This window comes from Takifugu flavidus, unplaced genomic scaffold, assembly GCF_003711565.1.
Source record: "Takifugu flavidus isolate HTHZ2018 unplaced genomic scaffold, ASM371156v2 ctg340, whole genome shotgun sequence".
NCBI lineage: Eukaryota > Metazoa > Chordata > Actinopteri > Tetraodontiformes > Tetraodontidae > Takifugu > Takifugu flavidus.
In genome coordinates, this window is record NW_026621967.1 from 1 (window position 1) to 24,514 (window position 24,514).

General features: G+C 45.3%; 1 protein-coding gene and 1 long non-coding RNA gene across 5 annotated transcripts in view; one reads left to right on the forward strand and one right to left on the reverse strand.

Annotated features, from left to right (window-relative positions):
• Positions 1-10: 10 nt before the first annotated feature.
• The window catches only part of LOC130520296 (NACHT, LRR and PYD domains-containing protein 12-like), a 47,445-nt gene continuing 22,941 nt past the window's right edge, over positions 11-24,514 (forward strand). The window contains exons 1-12 of one of the 4 annotated variants that reach the window (XM_057024011.1): positions 11-186; positions 666-838; positions 1,430-1,531; positions 3,345-3,446; positions 5,271-5,372; positions 7,194-7,295; positions 9,127-9,228; positions 10,153-10,256; positions 10,808-12,590; positions 13,518-13,694; positions 13,805-13,978; positions 14,184-14,357. In XM_057024011.1, coding sequence (XP_056879991.1) covers positions 711-838; positions 1,430-1,531; positions 3,345-3,446; positions 5,271-5,372; positions 7,194-7,295; positions 9,127-9,228; positions 10,153-10,256; positions 10,808-12,590; positions 13,518-13,694; positions 13,805-13,978; positions 14,184-14,357 — 3,050 coding nt within the window. In that variant the 5' untranslated portion in view covers positions 11-186; positions 666-710. The remainder of the gene's footprint in view (positions 187-665; positions 839-1,429; positions 1,532-3,344; positions 3,447-5,270; positions 5,373-7,193; positions 7,296-9,126; positions 9,229-10,152; positions 10,257-10,807; positions 12,591-13,517; positions 13,695-13,804; positions 13,979-14,183; positions 14,358-24,514) is intronic. The other 3 variants (XM_057024012.1, XM_057024013.1, XM_057024014.1) reach the window with 3 other exon arrangements.
• On the reverse strand, positions 15,714-16,199 carry LOC130520299 (uncharacterized). Its single transcript, XR_008948762.1, has 2 exons — positions 15,924-16,199; positions 15,714-15,822 (listed from the first exon to the last, which is right to left on the reverse strand). It is a non-coding gene; the product is annotated as an uncharacterized LOC130520299 (long non-coding RNA).

The following is a 24,514-nucleotide window of genomic DNA, read 5'->3' on the forward strand; positions in this document are numbered from 1 at the left end:
TTTGGGATCTCCTCCGCCACAACCACCAGCTGCAACTAGTAGCTGTGCACGCCATGCAGAGTTTTGACCTCTAGGTCAGGCTACAAATGTTTTTTCCAGCACCATCATGTGTTCGTGAGAAACATGATGCACCTGATCAAAAAAGCTGCTTGTAATCTGACAGACGAGCCATGATGAGATGTCAAGGTGCGTTGTTGAAAATGAAGATCCTCTTCTTGGAATCCTGTCTGAGATGACAGAAGATGATGCTGCATTTGACCCACTTTGCTGATGTGATGACTTATTTCTGTTTAGTTTTGAATGCATTCTCATCTTATTTGTTGAATTTAATGTTGAGAACTGACATCTTGAAAGAATTTAGGTTTTCTTGGAAACCATAAAAAATGATTTAATTTGTATTTGTGTGCGTCCGTCTAATGCCACCGCACCTTTTGAAACACCCAGGAGAAATATTTTTTTCCACAACTATTTTATATTTAACATGGTGTAAACTTTTAAGATGTCCCAAAACTTTTTCCCAATATATATGTGGCCTGTATGACGTACAGGGTGACATCATATCATAGATTTTGATGTGAATGAGCCGACAATACGTCATTGGACAGACCTCTGCTTGTCTTCATACTGAGAATCATGTTCTTTAATCTTCTTTTCTGTGTCAGCAGACTGTTCCTGCTTCACCATTTAGACTCACATTTAAAAATGAGCGAATGTGTGAAGGAAGAGGAAGAGAGAGGAGAGCAGAGTCCACAGTGTCCAGCTGTGTGTCCATGAAGAGCGACTGGTCCAAAGACGAACCTATCGCCTTTGGTATTGGACCTCAAGGCTCACCTTTAAAGTAAGGTTTTCTGAACCACATAACTCTGCCTTAGAACATTTCACAACCATACAAAACATCATTTTGTGGGTATTAGCCTCTACTATCGTGAAAAATGAAATTCATCAGCTCTTAAAATGAAACGGTGCACAGTCCTTTCACCATGTTGGGCCTGTGGAAAACCAGTGTTGTCGGGCCCGATGGACCAGCGTACCCGTCGTTGCCGGACCACCGTTGGCCACCAGTTGGGTTTTTGGGATCAAAGTGGGGGCGTTTCCTGTATCCGGTTCTCCTCACGGATCCATGACTACAACATGTTGCTGCAAGTGCAGAGACGTTTGCTCTGGAAAGAACTTTAGAGCACATTCAGTGCTGCAGGATGAGGGGCTGGAAAAGGTGCCAGTTCTTTTCTCACTGCAGGGAACAGTTAAAAAAAGCAGCTTAAACTCTGAAAACATGAAAATTATACAGAGACATCATTGATTCAGTTGTTATCCAGAATGTATTAGAAATGTTCCTGTTTGATAAAAATGATTTGGGATTATTTAACTACAACCTCTCCAGATTATTTACCTTCATCACGTCTCATCACTATTTCTGATGTTTCCTCAGGATGGACGAGGACAGAGCAGAGTCCACAGCGCCCAGCTGTGTGTCCCTGAAGAGCGACTGCTCCAAAAATTGGGAAATAAACTTCAGAAGTTCAGACCAAATGTAAGAAAACTAAAGCGTGATGATGTGTTTGTGTGGCACCCTTTAAACTTTGGTAGTGCAAACAGTAATTAAAACAGTAATTAAATACATCAACAACCAGAACTAAATAAATAGAACACTAACATTTAAAGTTGCAAAAGATAATATTTACAACGAACAAAAACAGGGTTAACACCAACCTGAACCCACAGACACACTGCCACAAAGCATGCTGGGAAAATCCCACACTGACCCTCCCCAACACGCTAAATAATTTAGGAATATAGCAACATTTTTTATAATAATCAGGATTTTCGATTTTACTCACCAAAAATCCTGATTGTTTGTACACAAAATCCACCCTCCTTCCTTTCCTCAAGAAGATTTCAATTACTCTGTTGTGCAGATTATCCGTGCGTTTCAGTTCCATCAAGACGTCCTTTTCTATCGCCATCGAAGCTAATGCTGAAAGTCGAGCCTGCCCTGTCGTATTTCTGGCTTAAGTTTTAATTCGCTTTAGGGCTGAGAATGTCCGTTCAACAGAAGCAGTAGACACGCGGATGGTCACCGCCAAACACAGTCTATCAGTCTTTTTAAGATTTCCCTATTTTTCTTCACCTTTTCGTTGCGGAGCTCCGTCTTGAAAATGGCTTTGACAGTAAATCAGCGACTAAATCCATTTCTTCTCCTACTTCAGCCATCGTGGGTTGACAAAACAGCGATTAAATCAACACAACAATATCTTTGCTTGTGCAGCTCCCTACAGATGCAGTTTGCTAGCTCTGGCTCGTGCACTCTCTGACTGTCCAATCAAAGCGCGTGAATACGCTGACGTTTCCTACGCCTGCTAGAAGGCCTTGGGGTCGCCAACTCAAAATCTGATTGGATGAAGCAACAGTTTGATCGACATTTTTTTTATGCTACAGGGCCTGCAGAACTGATTGTGAAGGCCTCCAGGCAGATTTCTTTGACCCTGGCAACAAATAGTGGCTGAAATGTGATTGGTTAAATGCTTGAATATGAAAATACACGTCTGGAAGCAGCGCAACCAGGGGGCTGGCAATGACAGGAAGCGGACAGACCATTTGGAATTATTTAATACATATGGTATATTAATACATATTCATGGACAAAATATTATTTGACTGATGTTAATTATATTTTCAAAATATAATTAACATCAGTCTGTGATTCAGATATTTTTAGGCCAGCAGAGGAGGCCTTGCAGGCCCTGACGGCCCACCACTGGGTTTTCTGAACTGCATAACTCTGCCTTAGAACATTTCACAACCATACAAAACATCATTTTGTAGGTATTAGCCTCTATTATCGTGAAAAATGAAATTCATCAGCTCTTAAAAATGAAACGGTGCACAGTCCTTTCACCATGTTGGCCTGTGGAAAACCAGTGTTGTCGGGCCGATGGACCAGCGTCCCCGTCGTTGCCGGACCACCGTTGGCCACCAGTTGGGTTTTTGGGATCAAAGTGGGGGCGTTTCCTGTATCCGGTTCTCCTCACGGATCCATGACTACAACATGTTGCAGCAAGTGCAGAGACGTTTGCTCTGGAAAGAACATTAGAGCACATTCAGTGCTGCAGGATGAGGGGCTGGAAAAGGTGCCAGTTCTTTTCTCACTGCAGGGAACAGTTAAAAAAAGCAGCTTAAACTCTGAAAACATGAAAATTATACAGAGACATCATTGATTCAGTTGTTATCCAGAATGTATTAGAAATGTTCCTGTTTGATAAAAATGATTTGGGATTATTTAACTACAACCTCTACAGATTATTTACCTTCATCACGTCTCATCACTATTTCTGATGTTTCCTCAGGATGGACGAGGACAGAGCAGAGTCCACAGTGTCCAGCTGTGTGTCCCTGAAGAGCGACTGGTCCAAAGAAGGGGAAATAAACTTCAGAAGTTCAGACAAAATGTAAGAAAACTAAAGCGTGATGATGTGTTTGTGTGGCACCCTTTAAACTTTGGTAGTGCAAACAGTAATTAAAACAGTAATTAAATACATCAACAACCAGAACTAAATAAATAGAACACTAACATTTAAAGTTGCAAAAGATAACATTTACAACCAACAAAAACAGGGTTAACACCAACCTGAACCCACAGACACACTGCCACAAAGCATGCTGGGAAAATCCCACACTGACCCTCCCCAACACGCTAAATAATTTAGGAATATAGCAACATTTTAGTATAATAATCAGGATTTTCGATTTTACTCACCAAAAATCCTGATTGTTTGTACACAAAATCCATCCTCCTTCCTTTCCTCAAGAAGATTTCAATACTCTGTTGTGCAGATTATCCGTGCGTTTCAGTTCCATCAAGACGTCCTTTTCTGTCGCCATCCAAGCTAATGCTGAAAGTCGAGCCTGCCCTGTCGTATTTCTGGCTTAAGTTTTAATTCGCTTTAGGGCTGAGAATGTCTGTTCAACAGAAGCAGTAGACACGCGGATGGTCACCGCCAAACACAGTCTATCAGTCTTTTTAAGATTTCCCTATTTTTCTTCACCTTTTCGTTGCGGAGCTCCGTCTTGAAAATGGCTTTGACAGTAAATCAGCGACTAAATCCATTTCTTCTCCTACTTCAGCCATTGTGGGTTGACAAAACAGCTATTAAATCAACACAACAATATCTTTGCTTGTGCAGCTCCCTACAGATGCAGTTTGCTAGCTCTGGCTCGTGCACTCTCTGACTGTCCAATCAAAGCGCGTGAATACGCTGACGTTTCCTACGCCTGCTAGAAGGCCTTGGGGTCGCCAACTCAAAATCTGATTGGATGAAGCAACAGTTTGATCGACATTTTTTTTATGCTACAGGGCCTGCAGAACTGATTGTGAAGGCCTCCAGGCAGATTTCTTTGACCCTGGCAACAAATAGTGGCTGAAAGTGAAATGTGATTGGTTAAATGCTTGAATATGAAAATACACGTCTGGAAGCAGCGCAACCAGGGGGCTGGCAATGACAGGAAGCGGACAGACCATTTGGAATTATTTAATACATATGGTATTATTTAATACATATTCATGGACAAAATATTATTTGACTGATGTTAATTATATTTTCAAAATATAATTAACATCAGTCTGTGATTCAGATATTTTTAGGCCAGCAGAGGAGGCCTTGCAGGCCCTGACGGCCCACCACTGGGTTTTCTGAACTGCATAACTCTGCCTTAGAACATTTCACAACCATACAAAACATCATTTTGTAGGTATTAGCCTCTATTATCGTGAAAAATGAAATTAATCAGCTCTTTAAAATGAAACGCGGTGCACAGTCCTTTCACCATGTTGGCCTGTGGAAAACCAGTGTTGTCGGGCCGATGGACCAGCGTCCCCGTCGTTGCCGGACCACCGTTGGCCACCAGTTGGGTTTTTGGGATCAAAGTGGGGGCGTTTCCTGTATCCGGTTCTCCTCACGGATCCATGACTACAACATGTTGCAGCAAGTGCAGAGACGTTTGCTCTGGAAAGAACATTAGAGCACATTCAGTGCTGCAGGATGAGGGGCTGGAAAAGGTGCCAGTTCTTTTCTCACTGCAGGGAACAGTTAAAAAAAGCAGCTTAAACTCTGAAAACATGAAAATTATACAGAGACATCATTGATTCAGTTGTTATCCAGAATGTATTAGAAATGTTCCTGTTGTGATAAAAATGATTTGGGATTATTTAACTACAACCTCTACAGATTATTTACCTTCATCACGTCTCATCACTATTTCTGATGTTTCCTCAGGATGGACGAGGACAGAGCAGAGTCCACAGTGTCCAGCTGTGTGTCCCTGAAGAGCGACTGGTCCAAAGAAGGGGAAATAAACTTCAGAAGTTCAGACAAAATGTAAGAAAACTAAAGCGTGATGATGTGTTTGTGTGGCACCCTTTAAACTTTGGTAGTGCAAACAGTAATTAAAACAGTAATTAAATACATCAACAACCAGAACTAAATAAATAGAACACTAACATTTAAAGTTGCAAAAAAGAACATTTACAACCAACAAAAACAGGGTTAACACCAACCTGAACCCACAGACACACTGCCACAAAGCATGCTGGGAAAATCCCACACTGACCCTCCCCAACACGCTAAATAATTTAGGAATATAGCAACATTTTAGTATAATAATCAGGATTTTCGATTTTACTCACCAAAAATCCTGATTGTTTGTACACAAATCCATCCTCCTTCCTTTCCTCAAGAAGATTTCAATGACTCTGTTGTGCAGATTATCCGTGCGTTTCAGTTCCATCAAGACGTCCTTTTCTGTCGCCATCCAAGCTAATGCTGAAAGTCGAGCCTGCCCTGTCGTATTTCTGGCTTAGTTTTAATTCGCTTTAGGGCTGAGAATGTCTGTTCAACAGAAGCAGTAGACACGCGGATGGTCACCGCCAAACACAGTCTATCAGTCTTTTTAAGATTTCCCTATTTTTCTTCACCTTTTCGTTGCGGAGCTCCGTCTTGAAAATGGCTTTGACAGTAAATCAGCGACTAAATCCATTTCTTCTCCTACTTCAGCCATTTGGGTTGACAAAACAGCTATTAAATCAACACAACAATATCTTTGCTTGTGCAGCTCCCTACAGATGCAGTTTGCTAGCTCTGGCTCGTGCACTCTCTGAATGTCCAATCAAAGCGCGTGAATACGCTGACGTTTCCTACGCCTGCTAGAAGGCCTTGGGGTCGCCAACTCAAAATCTGATTGGATGAAGCAACAGTTTGATCGACATTTTTTTTATGCTACAGGGCCTGCAGAACTGATTGTGAAGGCCTCCAGGCAGATTTCTTTGACCCTGGCAACAAATAGTGGCTGAAATGTGATTGGTTAAATGCTTGAATATGAAAATACACGTCTGGAAGCAGCGCAACCAGGGGGGGCAATGACAGGAAGCGGACAGACCATTTGGAATTATTTAATACATATGGAATTATTTAATACATATTCATGGACAAAATATTATTTGACTGATGTTAATTATATTTTCAAAATATAATTAACATCAGTCTGTGATTCAGATATTTTTAGGCCAGCAGAGGAGGCCTTGCAGGCCCTGACGGCCCACCACTGGGTTTTCTGAACTGCGTAACTCTGCCTTAGAACATTTCACAACCATACAAAACATCATTTTGTAGGTATTAGCCTCTACTATCGTGAAAAATTACTTTAATCAGCTCTTTAAAATGAAACGGTGTGCACAGTCCTTTCACCATGTTGGCCTGTGGAAAACCAGTGTTGTCGGGCCGATGGACCAGCGTCCCCGTCGTTGCCGGACCACCGTTGGCCACCAGTTGGGTTTTTGGGATCAAAGTGGGGGCGTTTCCTGTATCCGGTTCTCCTCACGGATCCATGACTACAACATGTTGCTGCAAGTGCAGAGACGTTTGCTCTGGAAAGAACTTTAGAGCACATTCAGTGCTGCAGGATGAGGGGCTGGAAAAGGTGCCAGTTCTTTTCTCACTGCAGGGAACAGTTAAAAAAAGCAGCTTAAACTCTGAAAACATGAAAATTATACAGAGACATCATTGATTCAGTTGTATCCAGTGTATCCAGAATGTATTAGAAATGTTCCTGTTTGATAAAAATGATTTGGGATTATTTAACTACAACCTCTACAGATTATTTACCTTCATCACGTCTCATCACTATTTCTGATGTTTCCTCAGGATGGACGAGGACAGAGCAGAGTCCACAGCGCCCAGCTGGGTGTCCCTGAAGAGCGACTGGTCCAAAGAAGGGGAAATAAACTTCAGAAGTTCAGACAAAATGTCAGAAAACTAAAGCGTGATGATGTGTTTGTGTGGCACCCTTTAAACTTTGGTAGTGCAAACAGTAATTAAAACAGTAATTAAATACATCAACAACCAGAACTAAATAAATAGAACACTAACATTTAAAGTTGCAAAAGATAACATTTACAACCAACAAAAACAGGGTTAACACCAACCTGAACCCACAGACACACTGCCACAAAGCATGCTGGGAAAATCCCACACTGACCCTCCCTAACACGCTAAATTATTTAGGAATATAGCAACATTTTAGTATAATAATCAGGATTTTCGATTTTACTCACCAAAAATCCTGATTGTTTGTACACAAAATCCACCCTCCTTCCTTTCCTCAAGAAGATTTCAATGACTCTGTTGTGCAGATTATCCGTGCGTTTCAGTTCCATCAAGACGTCCTTTTCTATCGCCATCCAAGCTAATGCTGAAAGTCGAGCCTGCCCTGTCGTATTTCTGGCTTAAGTTTTAATTCGCTTTAGGGCTGAGAGAATGTCCGTTCAACAGAAGCAGTAGACACGCGGATGGTCACCGCCAAACACAGTCTATCAGTCTTTTTAAGATTTCCCTATTTTTCTTCACCTTTTCGTTGCGGAGCTCCGTCTTGAAAATGGCTTTGACAGTAAATCAGCGACTAAATCCATTTCTTCTCCTACTTCAGCCATTGTGGGTTGACAAAACAGCTATTAAATCAACACAACAATATCTTTGCTTGTGCAGCTCCCTACAGATGCAGTTTGCTAGCTCTGGCTCGTGCACTCTCTGACTGTCCAATCAAAGCGCGTGAATACGCTGACGTTTCCTACGCCTGCTAGAAGGCCTTGGGGTCGCCAACTCAAAATCTGATTGGATGAAGCAACAGTTTGATCGACATTTTTTTTATGCTACAGGGCCTGCAGAACTGATTGTGAAGGCCTCCAGGCAGATTTCTTTGACCCTGGCAACAAATAGTGGCTGAAATGTGATTGGTTAAATGCTTGAATATGAAAATACACGTCTGGAAGCAGCGCAACCAGGGGGCTGGCAATGACAGGAAGCGGACAGACCATTTGGAATTATTTAATACATATGGAATTATTTAATACATATTCATGGACAAAATATTATTTGACTGATGTTAATTATATTTTCAAAATATAATTAACATCAGTCTGTGATTCAGATATTTTTAGGCCAGCAGAGAAGGCCTTGCAGGCCCTGACGGCCCACCACTGGGTTTTTTGAACTGCATAACTCTGCCTTAGAACATTTCACAACCATACAAAACATCATTTTGTGGGTATTAGCCTCTACTATCGTGAAAAATGAAATTAATCAGCTCTTAAAAATGAAACGGTGCACAGTCCTTTCACCATGTTGGCCTGTGGAAAACCAGTGTTGTCGGGCCGATGGACCAGCGTCCCCGTCGTTGCCGGACCACCGTTGGCCACCAGTTGGGTTTTGGGATCAAAGTGGGGGCGTTTCCTGTATCCGGTTCTCCTCACGGATCCATGACTACAACATGTTGCTGCAAGTGCAGAGACGTTTGCTCTGGAAAGAACTTTAGAGCACATTCAGTGCTGCAGGATGAGGGGCTGGAAAAGGTGCCAGTTCTTTTCTCACTGCAGGGAACAGTTAAAAAAAAGCAGCTTAAACTCTGAAAACATGAAAATGATACAGAGACATCATTGATTTATTGATTCAGTTGTTATCCAGAATGTATTAGAATGTTCCTGTTTGATAAAAATGCAGTGAATTGGGATTATTTAACTACAACCTCTACAGATTATTTACCTTCATCACAGTCTCATCACTATTTCTGATGTTTCCTCAGGATGGACGAGGACAGAGCAGAGTCCACAGTGCCCAGCTGGGTGTCCCTGAAGAGTGACCTGTCCAAAGATGGAGGAATAAACTTCAGAAGTTCAGACCAAATGTAAGAAAACTAAAGCGTGATGATGTGTTGTGTGGCACCCTTTAAACTTTGGTATCGGACCTCAAGGCTCACCGTTAAAGTAAGGTTTTCTGAACCACAACTCTGCCTTAGAACATTTCACAACCATACAAAACATCATTTTGTAGGTATTAGCCTCCACTATCGTGAAAAATGAAATTCATCAGGTCCTTAAAATGAAACGGTGCACCAACATGTCAGGCGTTCGCTCCCATTAACCCCCATGTTAATTTAGTGTGGTAAATCTTTTAAAACTGAAAATTGCTTCTGTTTTTAACTGGTCATTTCTCCTACATGGGTTAACATCATCTCACAAAAATTCCTAGGCATATATTTTAAAGTTTCCCAACAATATCCATCATTGCAGAGTGCTACAGCTCTCCATTTAGATACGGATGGGTAAGACATGGCAGGTCTGTGCAGCTTGTTCTGCCACACTGTTCCCACACATGTCATGAAAATTCATTAAAAAGTCTATTTATAAGGCTCCTGGTTCTAATAAACCCATAGACAACAATATCAGTCATTTCTAAATGGTTGAAAAAATAAGCTTTTGAATACGCGTGACCTCTGTGCTATTTAATGATCAGTTTCAGAGACCAGACGACTGTATTTGGAGCATAAATGGAGAACTTTTGTTCTATTCTATGAGTTTATATTCCTGATTTGGCACTTTTATTTTTAACATAAATTCACAATGAAGAAAAGCCACTAAACACTTAGATCAAATACACTTTTCTCCAACTAAACGAGCTTGTTAGACTGTAAATAACTTTATATTTTTTGCTCAGTGTTCATTCAATCTTCAACTGTCAGAGCAAACTGAAAGTAGAAGTGAACGCAGCCTTTCTTAGGCGTTGCTAACGCCCAGTAGACATGTATAACCACTATTCCCATTTTTGACAGGTATCAGAAACGGTCTGCTTCCATTGGAGATTCCTCCTGTCCCAAGGGTGAAAAGAAACGGAGAACTGAACTGCAGACCGCCGACCTGAACAACAGCGTCTCACGTAAGCTCGTACATTTGTATTAATAAGATACTTTTGGGTCGGAATAAAGGAACAACTTGTGTATTTACAATGTGCAAGAGAAAATCCAGAGAGCACTTGTTTGGTTCCACTGGAACCCCTGGACCCTCTGAAGACCTTCCTAAATGCTTAGACAGTATTTAGCAACATTTAGTCATTTAGTTCTGGAAAGTGTTAAAGAGTTGAAGGCAGGTGACCTTTACAGGACAATGGGTCTGCTGAGTATGATGTGTTTGGAGAAGGTTTGATGTGTTTTTCTAAATATCATCCAGCTTTTACCAGCTGTTTAGTCCAAGCAAACTCTTGGAAGACATGGAAATGGTTGTTATAGACTAAATTACATTGAAACCCAAAGAAATAAAAGAATAGGTGTACATAAGAAGACATAACATTTAAAACTGACAGTAAGATGGGTCATTACCCGACTGTTGCTTCTATCATTCAAACATGACAGAATATTTTCCAGTTGAGGACATCTGTGTTACTGCTGTAGATGACAATTGTAAAAGGATTTAAAAGATTGTTTGTTTCAGAGGGTGGTGAACTGCAGGAGGTGATAGAAGGACATAAGATGAGTCTGAAGAGAAGATGTGAACATGTGACTGAAGGAACTCATGAAGCAGGAAGTGGAACCCTGCTGAACAAGATCTACACTGAGCTCTACATCACTGAGAGACAAAGTGAGGAGGTGGACACACAACATGAGGTGAGACAGCTTGAGAGAACCTCCAAGAAGAACATCCAGGACACTCCAATCAAGTGCCAGGACATCTTCAAAGTCTTCTCTGAGCAACAGAGACACATCAGAGTGGTTCTGACCAACGGTGTCGCCGGCGTTGGAAAAACCTTCTCAGTACAGAAGTTCAGTCTGGACTGGGCAGAAGGTTTGGAGAACCAAGACATCAGTCTGGTGCTTCCGCTCTCATGGAGGGAGCTGCACTTGATCAGAGATGAGCAGCACAGTCTTCTCTCACTGGTTCATGTTTTCCATCCAACATTACAGAAGATCAGAGCAGAAGATCTGACTGTCTGGAAACTTCTGTTCATCTTTGATGGCCTGGATGAAAGCAGATTTTCACTGGGTTTCAACAAGCATCAGGTCATCTCTGATGTCACACAAGTATCGTCCGTTGACGTGCTCCTGGTGAACCTCATCCAGGGGAACCTGCTTCCCTCAGCTCTCATCTGGATCACCTCCAGACCTGCAGCAGCCCATCAGATTCCTCCCTCGTGTGTTGACAGGATCACAGAAGTACGAGGCTTCACTGACTCCCAGAAGGAGGAGTACTTCAGGAGGAGGTTCAGTGATGAAGATCTGTCCAAGAGAATCATCTCACACATCAAGGCCTCCAGGAGCCTCCACATCATGTGTCTGATCCCAGTTTTCTGCTGGATCACTGCTATAGTTCTGGAGGACATGATGACCAGAGACCAGAGAGGAGAGCTGCCCAAAACCCTGACTGACCTCTACTCACACTTCCTGAGGGTTCAGATAAAGAGGAAGAAGCAGAAGTATGGAGGAAAGCAGAGACCAGAGGAACTGACTGAGGCTGATAAAGAACTCCTTCTGAAGTTGGGTCGGCTGGCGTTTGAACATCTGGAGAAAGGAAACATCATGTTCTACTCAGAAGACCTGGAGCGATGTGGACTGGACGTCTCCGAGGTGTCGGTGTACTCAGGAGTTTGTACAGAGATCTTCAAGAGAGAGAGTGTGATCTTCCAGAAATCAGTCTACTGCTTTGTTCATCTGAGCGTTCAGGAGTTTCTGGCTGCCGTCTACATGTTCCACCATTACACCAGGAAAGACAGAGCGGTTATAAATCAGTTCCTAGATTATTCTGAACCAGTCACATCTCTTGATGACTTCCTCAGGAGAGCACTAATGAAATCTCTCAAAAGTGAAAATGGCCACCTGGACTTGTTTGTTCGCTTCCTTCATGGTCTCTCTCTGGAGTCCAATCAGAGGATCTTGGGTGGACTGTTGGATCAGATGGACAGCCACCCAGAAACCATCCAGAAGGTCCTCAACAACCTGAAGGAGGAGAACAGTGATGAATTCTCCCCAGACAGAAGCATCAACATCTTCCACTCTCTGATGGAGATGAAGGATCAGTCAGTGCATCAGGAGATCCAAGAGTTCCTGAAGTCAGGGGAGATATCAAAGAGGAAACTGTCAGAGATCCAATGTTCAGCTCTGGCCTACCTGCTTCAGATGTCAGAGGAGGTTCTGGATAAGCTGAACCTGGAGCAGTACAGAACCTCAGATGAGGGACGAAGTCGCCTGATTCCAGCTGTGAGGAACTGCAGGAAGGCCGAGTAAGTAAAGATTTTTGGGGCCGGACATCGGCGTTTAAATCAAGCGAGTGGATCATGTCAGGTAGCAATACCCCCTCCAGTGGTCATTCCTTCAATTCTTTATCTCCATTGCAGTGTCCATAAATTAAAAACAACAACAATTCATCCAGAAATGTTCAACACTGGCTGGATATAAGTTCAAAGGTCAATCCAGACAAACCAACATAAGGCAGGAATAATAGGAGCCACAAGTTAACTGACTATCATGAAATTACTGTCATGTCATTAAATAACTTTTGTTTGTTTGTATACATCGTATTCTAACAACAGAAAAACACATTTTAACTCATGACACGTGACTATTTTGCTTCATTTGTTCAACGTAAAAACAGCCGGCCTCGTTGGTTTAAATGGGTGTTTTAGGTCTTTGTGGCGGTTCCGTTTGGAGCCTTTATGTGACCCACAAAGTTGTTTGAGCCTTTCCACACCCGTTAGGTGGCAACTTCATCACTAGCAACAAAAGGTGCAGTGAAAATGATTTGAAGGGAAACAGGCAGATATAACAGAAGCTGAGGGCAATCGATGCAACCAGAGACTCTGATGTCATCGATCGGATCGCTGAATTAAGACTTGACGCACCATCGTACAAATTGGATGAAATGCAAAATATCCAAAGAGCCGATAGACAGATAAAAAGATGCACGTTTCTTTAAACCATTTGCTACAATCATTTTAAATATTGAGTAATTATGAGCTGTTCTAAAATAAGACAAATGTTGAGAATAATTCAGTTGCATTTCAGATCTGATGGTCGTTCAAACTGTTGCTCTACGGTGTTGAATTTAGCTTTTCCAGGAAATGAGCTACATTTGTGTTGAGGTAGATTCTCAGATAAGTTGATGAGAAATCCCAAAGTTTGACTCACTATTTTTGTTTCATACACAACAGACTGTTTGGTAGTTTTCTTTCAACGAGTCATTGTGAAGTTGTGGCCTCAGCAATGAGGTCAAACCCTTCTCATCTACGGGAGCTGGACTTAAGCTGGAACCGAAGCCTGACAGATGCCGACGTAAAGTTACTGTCTTCTGCAATGATGCATCCAAACTGCAGACTGGAGACGCTCAGGTCAGGAGGCCTCTGTTGGTCTTTTCTAAATTTCTTAACATTTTCTGCTTTTCTCTTCATTTTCAGATTTAGAAATGTGTTTTTATTTGCCCCATTTATTCCTTTTCCAGGCTGTGGTGCTGCAGTTTATCAGAGATCAGCTGTGACTCTCTGGCCTCGGCGCTGAGGTCCAATCCCTCCCATCTGAGGGTTCTGGACCTGAGCTACAACACGTTGCAGGATCCAGGAGTGAAGCGGCTCTGTTCTGGACTGGAGAGTCCAAACTGTAAACTGGAGAGGCTCAGGTCAGTCTTCATTTTTCTACCTATATACCAGCTGCTAAGATGGTGAAGTGAGGCTGTTCTCAACACTGCTGTGATGCACCACATTAAAAAATTCCTTGTAATATCGTGAATTCAGGTCTGACCCAACTAAGAACTAACGTAGGTTTAGTACTGACGCAGATAACATGCAGACCTGCACCGTATAACCTCATCCTGCATTTTTCAGATTGATTAAGTGCAGCTTATCAGAGATCAGCTGTGACTCTCTGGCCTCGGCGCTGAGGTCCAATCCCTCCCATCTCAGAGAACTGGACCTGAGTCGGAACCAGCTGCAGGATTCAGGAGTGAAGCTGCTCTGTGGTTTTCTCCAGGATCCAAACTGCCGACTGGAAACTCTGAGGTAAACACCATTCTCAAAAATGTCCATTATTCCATCCGAGGGTCCTCACACTTTCTGAGTGTGTGTGTTGTGCCCAGTTCCTTCAGGAGGGAGGGCCACACAGGGACCACTTATTCATGATAAATTGATTTAAGGACAATGAAAAAGCCCACAGATGGGAACCAAAATTAGACAAAACTAGGTGAGGGTGCCTGGTAGACACCAGCCAACGAGGAGGGAGATGGTGAGGGAGACAGGAAGTCATCTAAGACAGGTTGTGCCTTTAAAGATGAGCCACAGGTGAGATGGATCTCCATGATGAGATGGGAGGGAAAGAGGTGGGAGAACCTGGGAAGAGTGAGGGCCAGAACAATATATATTCTCCTTTGGAACAGTGCAAACCTGAGAGGTTGGAATTGTGGTAATTACATATTACTATCATTTTTTAACCTGTAACTAAATTAAATATTTACAGATCATGCCTTTGATTAACCTTTCAGATTAATACTGGTTTCACTTATAACCTTATAAAAGTTTCCCTTCTTTATTTAGATTATGGAGCTGCAGGTTATCAGGGATCAGCTGTGGCTCTCTGGCCTCGGCGCTGAGGTCCAATCCCTCCCATCTCAGAGAACTGGACCTGAGAGGGAACCAGCTGAAGGATTCAGGAGTGAAGCTGCTGTCTGATCTCATAGAGAATCCACACTATGGGCTGGAGACATTGAGTCAGTAGCTGGTAGAAGCCAGTCAACTCCCGCTCATCTGCTGCATCACCATTATTTCAAGGGAAAAAAAGGGAAACGTGGGTTTGTCCCAGGCTTCAGCTTCCTTAAGGCTTAATTCCATTAATAATTCCTAAACTTCCAGGGGTTGAGCGCTAGCGGCTGGACGGATGCTTCTATTTTGTCTTGGCTGGAATAAAAGGGCGACTCTTCCCGAACCTTATCTGTTCCTGCCTTTTATGATTACTCCTCCAGCACAGAGGAAGCCCTGGCAAGGACTTAAGACGCCTTATCGGACCGTCCTCTCGGCCTCCGTGAAGCTTTCCCTCCCGTTCCGAGGCAGCTCTCTCTGTGAGCCGGCATCTCTGGACCCTCGATGATAATCGTCGGAAACCTTCACACCTCTTCCGGCTCCGCCACCGACAGCCGGAGCTTTTCCGGAGACAGTTTTTCCCCTTTCTGACCTCGACGTGACCCCGATTTCCTGACGAGCTCAAGTTCTTGTGACTTTAATTGTAACTTAATAAGCTAGCAAAGCTCCAGCTCCAGGAAAACAGCTAATTAGCTTTCATGTATTTTATGCTGTTGGTTTTTTTTGTTTTTTTTTCTTCTTTGATTTTTCTTCTTCAAGATGAGAAAGAGAACGACGTCAACATGAAAGGAATGATAAATGAACGGGTTTAATCCATAAGTTTACACTTAATAGCCTAAGACAGACACTCGCTCCAGCCGATCAGAACGCGCTTGCTCGCCGCTTTGATGCTCTTTAATGATTTCAGGGATGATTCCATCACAAAGTAGAAGCTGAAGAAAGTCGAAAAGAGTTAAATGCGCACGTAGATTCGGCACAGATGGCAGCTTTCACTCTGAATATGATTCCTTTTGTCATTTTGACGCACAGATTTTGGGCAAAGGTCAGATCTGAGCAGACAAAAACCTTTTAGCATTAGCGTAGCTCCGGCTCCAGACGTCAGCCGCTCCTTTGTTCAAAGGAAATGTCACAAAAGTTACGTCAAAAATATCTATTTTCATCCGTCTCTCGTCTTCTTTTAGCCTGACAGTTGCTGCTCAGGGCACCGTGATTACACCAAACTACAGCCAACCGGCTTCACTAGTTAGCATCGTCACTCCATAGCAACGAGGTTTGGAGGCTGGACTCCCAGCTGGGTCAAAGGTCACCGGCATGGCGAGCTATTAACGGTTCAGAGAAGCTGTTCGTGGTAAAAGTTCTGCAGATTCTTCACATTCGCGCGTGTTGTTGATGAACGTTAAAGGCGTTAGCCTGCGTCTCGTTCGTAGCATCTGTACGGATCACCTAAAATGTTGTCGAGATTTGACTGGCATCAATTTAACTGCAAAAAAGGGTTTCACTTAATTAGCCCTCGTCAGGTCTAGCGAGGGTGATCCTAGCTGACTATAGAGATGACCTTAGCTGTTAATGCTAGGCTAAATTCTCAACAGGCTAAAGGTTTTACCTTCGTTTCTCTAATCACTTATTACTAATAGGGAGGGTCTAACATGGTGGAGTCCAACCCCTTTCTTCTGATACGACCACAGTTGCTAGCTACAGATGCTACGTCCTATCTGTGCCGGTCACTCTGGTCGTGGTTCGTATTCAAAACGCAGTTGCCCCGGCGGGGCAGGAGGGTCGCAGTCGGGCCTAATTACCTCTTTACCGGGACGCAATCTCAGCACGTCTCGCATTAATCTGCCGCTTTGATCTCCAGGTGATGTCATCAGTCCCAGATTACGAAGCTAGCCTAATTAATCCGAATAAACGGCGCCCGTTTGAGTGTCGTCTAAGAGCGTTCGGCCTTTCCCTCTGTCGCTACGCGGAACGTTTGGGGTTCCGGATATATTCCCGAGGACACTTTGACCTCTGTGTCGCTATGGTAACCACCTGAGCCACAGAATATGGTGGCAAATTGATGTTGGAAGCGGCAGCTCTTCCTCCGCCGTGCGTCGGTGTGCGTGCTGCTCTGTATGTGTTATATTTAATGATGTGTTTCTTTGCTGCGGGAGCCTCCATATATGCAGATGTTCTTCGCTAGCTTAGCGACACGACCAATTTTGCCAAATCTGCCGGCGACGGGCGCTCGGCGTGTTTAACGAACGGCTCCTTTTGTTCAACAGGAACTTTTCGAAGGCGTAAAACACAAACAAGGCTGCTTCGCTTTCGTCAGTTTTCACGTTCCGATTCCTTTTTCTTTTTTTTTCGGAAAACTGTGGAGAAAACGGACTCGTCCGGGTGGCTGGAGGAGAATCTGAGAGTGCTAATTAGACGCAGGCTGAGCCTCTTGTGTGCGATGCCTCCATTTTGAAAGGATCTGTAATATTCATGTTGTTAGCATTCGGGCTACAACTCCCCGACGTGCACGCGTGGCGTTCCTGTCGCAGTCGGGCTCTTTTTCCCGGCGCTGCGAAGCGGAGCAGGTAGCATGAAGGTGTCGGAGGCAGGACGTGCGCGCTGCTTTGATCTCCTTTGATCCTCCGCACATGTGCATTCCCCACCTGTAAAGGCCAATTGATGAATCGACTTTATCTTCTTTCCAATGAGCCAAATTCGGGCCGTAAAGAGCACTTTGCAAACCTTTATTGGAGGATAGTATCTGGAAGCGCTCGTGCATAAATCACGTCGCTGTAACCTGCGTCCTTCAGCACAAAGCTCTGCATTTTAATGCACAGAGCCCAGCGGCACAAAGCTGCGGCTGGGCGCCAGTCAGCTCGCTGCAGGGCTCACCTGCCAGCGGCGTCACAGCAGCCATTCATTACACCCGGGCAGGCGGCGGGGACAAGAGCAGGCGACAGTCTGAAAGAGCCCCCCCGCCCCCCCCACCCGCATGTTTAAGGTGAGACCGCCGTGGACGCCAAAGGCGGCGCGGGCCCGCTCAGCTATTGGCGGCTGCAGAATCGGATGGCAGAGTACGGCCACTAGACCCCCCCCCCCCCCCCCACCCCCGCTCCCACACACACACACACACCACACACCACACACACCGCTCGTTTAATCCTTTCACGAGCCACATCACCGTCAGGAGCTAGCGTAGCACAGGGCAGCACTGGACGCTAGCATCCTGCAGGCGAATTCTCTGCTAACAATTCCAACCAGGAAGCGTCTGATTTAAAAAAGCAGGCAAACTTTATGGTCTTGCAGCAGGGGGACAAGTCCCACGTGCACGCTGGCACAGCCTGAGAGTTGGACACCCCCTTCCCCCCCCCGTTCTGAGGAGCGAGCGGTTCACAGCTTGAACAGAAGTTGCAGAGCATTTTATTCTTCCGTGTGTAACACAAGAGATCATTTTTTTGTTATTTGGACCATTATCATGTCCTGCTGACGAGTCCTTTCCTGCAGATTAAGGTCACGTTTCCACTGTCAGGTGACAGCTTCTGCTCCCTGAAGCAGGAGCTAGCGCAGCGCCCAAAAAGGCGTTCCTGCCTGTAAAACCCTCCATAAATCCAACCAGGAGGAGATAAGCCTCACACCTCGTCACCGACGCCCAACAAGCGGGCTTCTTCTGAGCTAATTTAGTGGTTTCAGCAGACGTTCTGCGAGGAACACATTAAACATGCATCTGTGGTGGCTTCAGTGCCGCTGCGCTCAGCTGTGAAATGAACCACTGTTGAAGAAGAGATTGTGACCGGGACTTTGACCACACCTGTGGTTCCGCAACGGAGAAATCAGATTTATTAAAATGGTTTCTTTCTTCTGACGATCCGGGGTGGAGGGGGGGGCGCCCAAATTCAGCTATTAAAATTCAGCACGAGTCCTCGTCTTCTGAAACGGGCCCTTGGCGTGCAGCAGGACCCGATGCTGGAGCGTAGGACGCCATCTGTGAGAGCTTCGGGCGACTCCAACAGGTCGGGTTCTTCAGTTCTATAAGCGTGCTTTTATTTTGGAGGAAGGTCTCAGCTGAGGAGGCTCAAGGGTTCCCATCCCTGGACCTGCTGGAGGGACAGTCTGGAAGACCTGGATGATCTCCTGGAGAGGGGAGGTGGAGGGTCAGGGCGCCCTGTGACCCGGCCCATCATGGGCCTGACCGAGGAGCCTGGATCATATGAGGACCCACCCGGACACCAATGAGAGGAGAACGAAGGTGGTTCCTGCTGTCGTGATCAGAGAACACGTGCGGCGATGTTCCTCCGCGGAGCCACAGGTGCAGAAAGGCCGCCGCTCCCGAACGCCGGCGCAGACAAATGAACTGTCCTGTACTCGTGTTAATTAATTATCAAAAGGGCAGGAGCACAATCAGCCTGTCTCAGTAGGACAATGCTCCTGCCAAGCGTCCTACGCTCCAAAGGTCACGCCGCTCCGCGCTCGCCTCGAGCAGCTTTTGTCAGATTGATTTTTCACGCGTTGATTGGTGGTTTTGAGACATTTTCCCCACATTTTTGTTCCTTTTCTGTTGTTTGGTTGCTGGTTTGGTTTGCATTTTGCAGTGTTGCTTGTTTGCCTTCGAGTTTTGTGATTTCGGGTCGACCTCACCGATCCAGACCTTTGCTTTGACTTTCTTTCCTCTTTTCTTTATCTGAAGGAATCATTTTTAACCTGGTACTTTTCTTGCAGCTCGCAGGTTTGTCGTTTCTATTTTTATTTTTGGTTTTTTTTGTGTGTTTCACCTTTTTCGGTTTGCTTGTACTTTTGCTGGCAGTGTCGAGTCTCTTTTTTTTCCTTTTTACGGATGTTATTTTTCCTCTAGATGATGCTGGGTGGACGAGGGCAGTTTTGATTCTTGGGGTTTTTTGTTTTCTGTGTCACCGAGGATGAACACATTTCCCCACTCGCAGGTATCTGGAACGAGTTCATGATTGACACCTTCATGTCTCTAATAAAGGTGATAAACGTGCACCTGTGGCTGTTATTTCGCAGGACTGGCACAAACGTTTCATTAAGCCTTCTTTATCAATGTTATCTGAAGGTTATCTGATCGGATCGATCTCTGCGTGACGCGACATGGCCGGTTCCAGACGGTATTTTCGCGTCCTCCTCCTCCTCCTCCTCCTCCTCCTCCTCCTCCTCCTCCACGCCGCAGCTGAGGACCTGATGTAGCTGCAGGATGCGCCGCGCTCTCCGGCACCATCCAAACGCTGCCGGACGCGGCCGCCGCGTTTCCGCCCGCGGTGAGAACGCGCGTCCTGCGCGGCGGTGCGCCTCCATCCCGCAGCTGGCCCCGGCTCGAATTGGCTGAGTCAGGCTCGCTTCTCGCGATGGTCACATGAGAGGAGAGGCGAGCTGACAGGGTTTAGAAAGTGGCCTAATTGGTGCAAAGCTAAAATGTGACGCGCAGGGTGGGTTTTGGGGGCCGCGTCCCCCCTTTCTGGCTGTTCCTGGCGCTGGCTCCAGATGAACCACATTTTGCTGCAGTAGCACGATCAAATCCCAGAGTGCACCACCCACCCGGAATAAGGCTGCTAAGTCATTAAACAGGCGGACAGGATTCAGCCTTTTAATGTGCAGCAATTCAATATTGGTAAGAAACTGATTCTGGCAATTAGGACGGTACATCCCATCATGTATCGGGGAGCTGCTAGTGGGCATCGATTTCCCCGAATGTAGATAAAAAGCCACAGGGGGCAGTTTTTAGGCTCAGTGATAAGGAATAGCTTTGGGGAGGTGAGAGGATAAAAAAGCCATCTGGTCAGGGCAGGAAGAGGCCTGGACTCTTCCAAAACTTTCCAAAACTTCTTCAAGGCATCGAGCTTTGCTCCTGTTGATGTGCAGATGAGCCATCTGTTGCTAATGCTAATGCACACCTTCCCACCCTGGGACGTGCCTCACGCTCCTGCTAGCGTTGCTGCTGACCAGTATGACGGCTTCCGATAGGTCCTGCGGCGCCGCGCCCCCCCTCCGGTCGGATCTCTCCCATATCTGAGGCAGACCTGCTCAGGAGGCCCACAGAGGAATACGATCACTCGTGAATGGATACAGCCCTGATAGCATGAATAAAACATCATGCAGATGCAGCGGCATCACTCAGTGTTGGCTGGAACTTGTGAGGCAGGCGTGTGTGGCGCTACACGTGTGCTTGAACATTAGCGTGTGTGTGTTGGGGCATGTGTAATGGGATCGTTGCTGCCATTAAGTTTAAAGTGTCATCGTTTTTGAACCACACAGCGTGCCAGCGAAGCTAAATTTAACGTTTTATTGGCGTTAGCGTGATTTATTTGACCCAGTAACGCGGCTATAAACGTCCCCGACCGGTGTTTGGGCCCAGATGTTATTCCTGGTGTTGTTTGAAGAGCAGTTCAGGGTTCCACAGTAAAGGTTCTTTAATGACTGAACATTAAATGAAGCTGTAGCACCTCCTCCATCAAGCTGCAGGGGTGGGGGAGGGGCGGCGCTCTGGTTTGGGAGGCAATTAAGACGTTCTTCCAGCAGATAAAGAAAGAGGGAGTTAATTACAGAATGAATGATGATGAGATTGCTACCATGCTTTCCATAATAGCGGGATCACAAATAAATAAGCCGATGTAAATCGCGCTATCCATGCGCCATATTTACTCCAAATCCCATTTAGCTGTCCTTAATGAGACACGACACTTTGGCTTCCTGATAAATAATGCTGTGTTTACAACAAAGAGCACTTCCTGGAATTGAAGTGGATCAATTCCACAATGGCTGCGGATTGAATGATGGATTTATTACGTTTGTTAATCTAAATAAGGAGGCGCGAGCGTACGGGCAGCAAGAGAGGCCGCTTGAACTCGGAAGAGACGCAGAACGCCGCCCCACGCGTGCACGTGGGGGTGCACGTGGGGTATTACTCGTGCTCGCTGTCCCCTCTCACAGATAAACAGGGAACCTTTGGCACGGCGGGCGCGACAGGAAGGAGCAGCGAGTGCTTCCCTGTGCTTCACGCGGATCCCGTTCGGGTTCACCTTGACCTCCGCAGGGTGCGTCCTGGGCGTTGATTTGGCGAGTGCATATTCACCGCGGCTGCCTCCCTTTTCACAAACCATCCACTCTGATCCGTTTTTCTGAAGCCTGCACGGCCGCAGACCTGCTAAATAGAAATATGGCAGGGCGAGGAGAAGAAAGAAGCTGCTGCACTTCATAAGGCAGGATGACAGGCCCTTCGCCCCGGCCGGCCCTGGAGGGATCCCTTAAGCTTCAACGGGGAAACTCTTTAAGAATCTGCAGCTAGCATCAGCGGCGGGAGGGAAGTGAGCTGTGCTGGCTCTGGTTAGCGCCCGCTAACACCCTCTACAACTGTGATGTCGCTGCAGAAACGTAGAGGAACGACCTTTTCTTCTGCGCCCCTCTTCATTCTGAATTATTTACACACGGGGTAAATTCTTAAAGCGTGCGGCTGTTGGCAAATATTGAGACTTTTTAAATCCAACACCAGTCTAACAATTATAATTAATAATCAGTCTAACACCACGTAGTCTTTTATTCACCAGATGAATAAAAATGCATCCATTCATCATTCCCAACAGGCGGTGTTTGATTAGAAACTCTTTCTGAACTCTGGTGCTCTGAAACATCTCCGCTTCCATTTTCAGCTGTTTTTATTCTCAATAACATCAAATCATCCATCCATCCAAATCCTGGTCCTGTTGGACCACCAAAGGACAAACACTTTCCATTTAGCACGGACAAAAAAACCCAAATCCTGTTTAGCAATGAAGCTGTGGGGAGAGTTTGAGGAGCGTTTCTGAGGAACACGCTGCCATATTGGGTCCAAGCTGCTGGGGTTTTTGTTGTTTCCAGGTGAATCGGTGGGCAGCGGCGTTACCGCCTGTCTCTGCCCCCCCCCCTCTCTCCCCGTGGTCGTGGTCACGCCGGGCATCTTTACTGGTCCCGTTTTAAACAGGTTCTGTTGGGAACAGGTGTTCTCCAGAACTGTATTTCAGGCTGCTGTGCTGAAGGGCTGTTTTCAGTAGCAATAGAGCCAGAGTGTGCCTGCTCCATATGAACCCCCCCAGGCCGTGCTTTCCTCCTGGCTGAGCCATAATCAGCTCTGGATGGACTGGTTCACGCTTGGACTGAGTCAAGATTTGATAGCTTGACTGATTCTTACAGTTTTGGATCAAACCCCCATCTGCTGATTCCAGGAGATCTTTAAAGGATCTCAGAGCTTCAGATTTATGAAGCCTGCTCAGCCCCCGCAGCGCTGATGAAACCATTTCATTCCTTCAAAAAAGCAGAACATGAAGCTCCAGAAAAGGTTTTTGGATCAAGTTTCCAACAGAACGAGGACAAGTGGGTAAAAGCGCCACTTTAAAGCCTCCAGGCCTCAGAAAACATCCCCCTTTAGGATGCCTGACTTTAGAGGATCGTCGGTTCGCTCCGAGCACAAGAACAAACATGTTTAACCTCAGTCCAAGAACATCTGACCTGAAATGATCAAAAAGCTTCAGCGTAAAAAGATGGTGGAGAGAAAGCTGCTGGGAGGTTCTCAGAAGAGAAGTGGCATTAAAGCCAGCTGGAAGAGTCCAGCCTGCTTCCTGCTCCTCCAAACAGGCGTCTCCACACCAGCACTGAGGAACACGGGCTTCTGTTCTTCCTTCTTCTCTTCTGACTATTGTGTGTTTGATGAATGCAGCATCCACTCACTGCCCCCCCCCTCATTTACACTGCTCCTGGTTTCACAATGCTCCTCAGACAGATGCAACCAGAGACACTGATGCCGTCAGACAATAAACCTGAGTGTTGTTGTGTCCGGTTATTAACATGTTCCATGCTTTTCCTTCTGCAACAGTTCATCACACCTGCCTCAGTGAAACCTCGGTGTAAAGGAGGTGAAGCCGTGCCTCAGTGACTCTACTTTGCTGTTTTAGAAACTAACAGTTATTAGATGAATATACAGTGTGCACGTACGCGCACACGTGTGTATAAACACTTAATACACGCGTGTGCGTGGATGTAGACTTTTTAGTACTTTGGGTTCATAGACTTTTTAGTATTTTGCAGATACGTGTCTGTATATAAACCAGATCCTCCTGTAATAAAGAACTAAAGGCTGACTGTTGTCACGTGACCTGTCTCCGTCTGTGTCCGATGATGGAACCTGCCTGGAACATCTGGTGCACAGAAAAAGCAAAACAGCTCACAGAACTGGCCCAGTTTAGACCCTAAAATGACAATAAATAATGAAAATGTGTGACGCAGTAGAACAATGGACGAACTTTCTATTGGCCATTGACAGTTTCAGTTGTCATCAGAAATCATCAGAAATATTTAAACCAACAAACTACACACAGAACCGCAAAGTTTAGAGCTTAAAGGGAGCGACAGGTGAAGATTTAAAGCTCAACGCATCTGAAGAAGTTCCAAAAAGGAGAAATATCACGTGGTGCTTTACCGCCACCCGGTGGACACGCGTGGAACTGCAGACAATAGTTAAACGCGCTCCGACACATTCTGACCTCTGCTGCTCCTCCTGGACTCCAGGGCTGCAGAAATATGCTGCTTTTACAAGTCTTTCTAAATCTCTGAAGCATCATACATCTTAT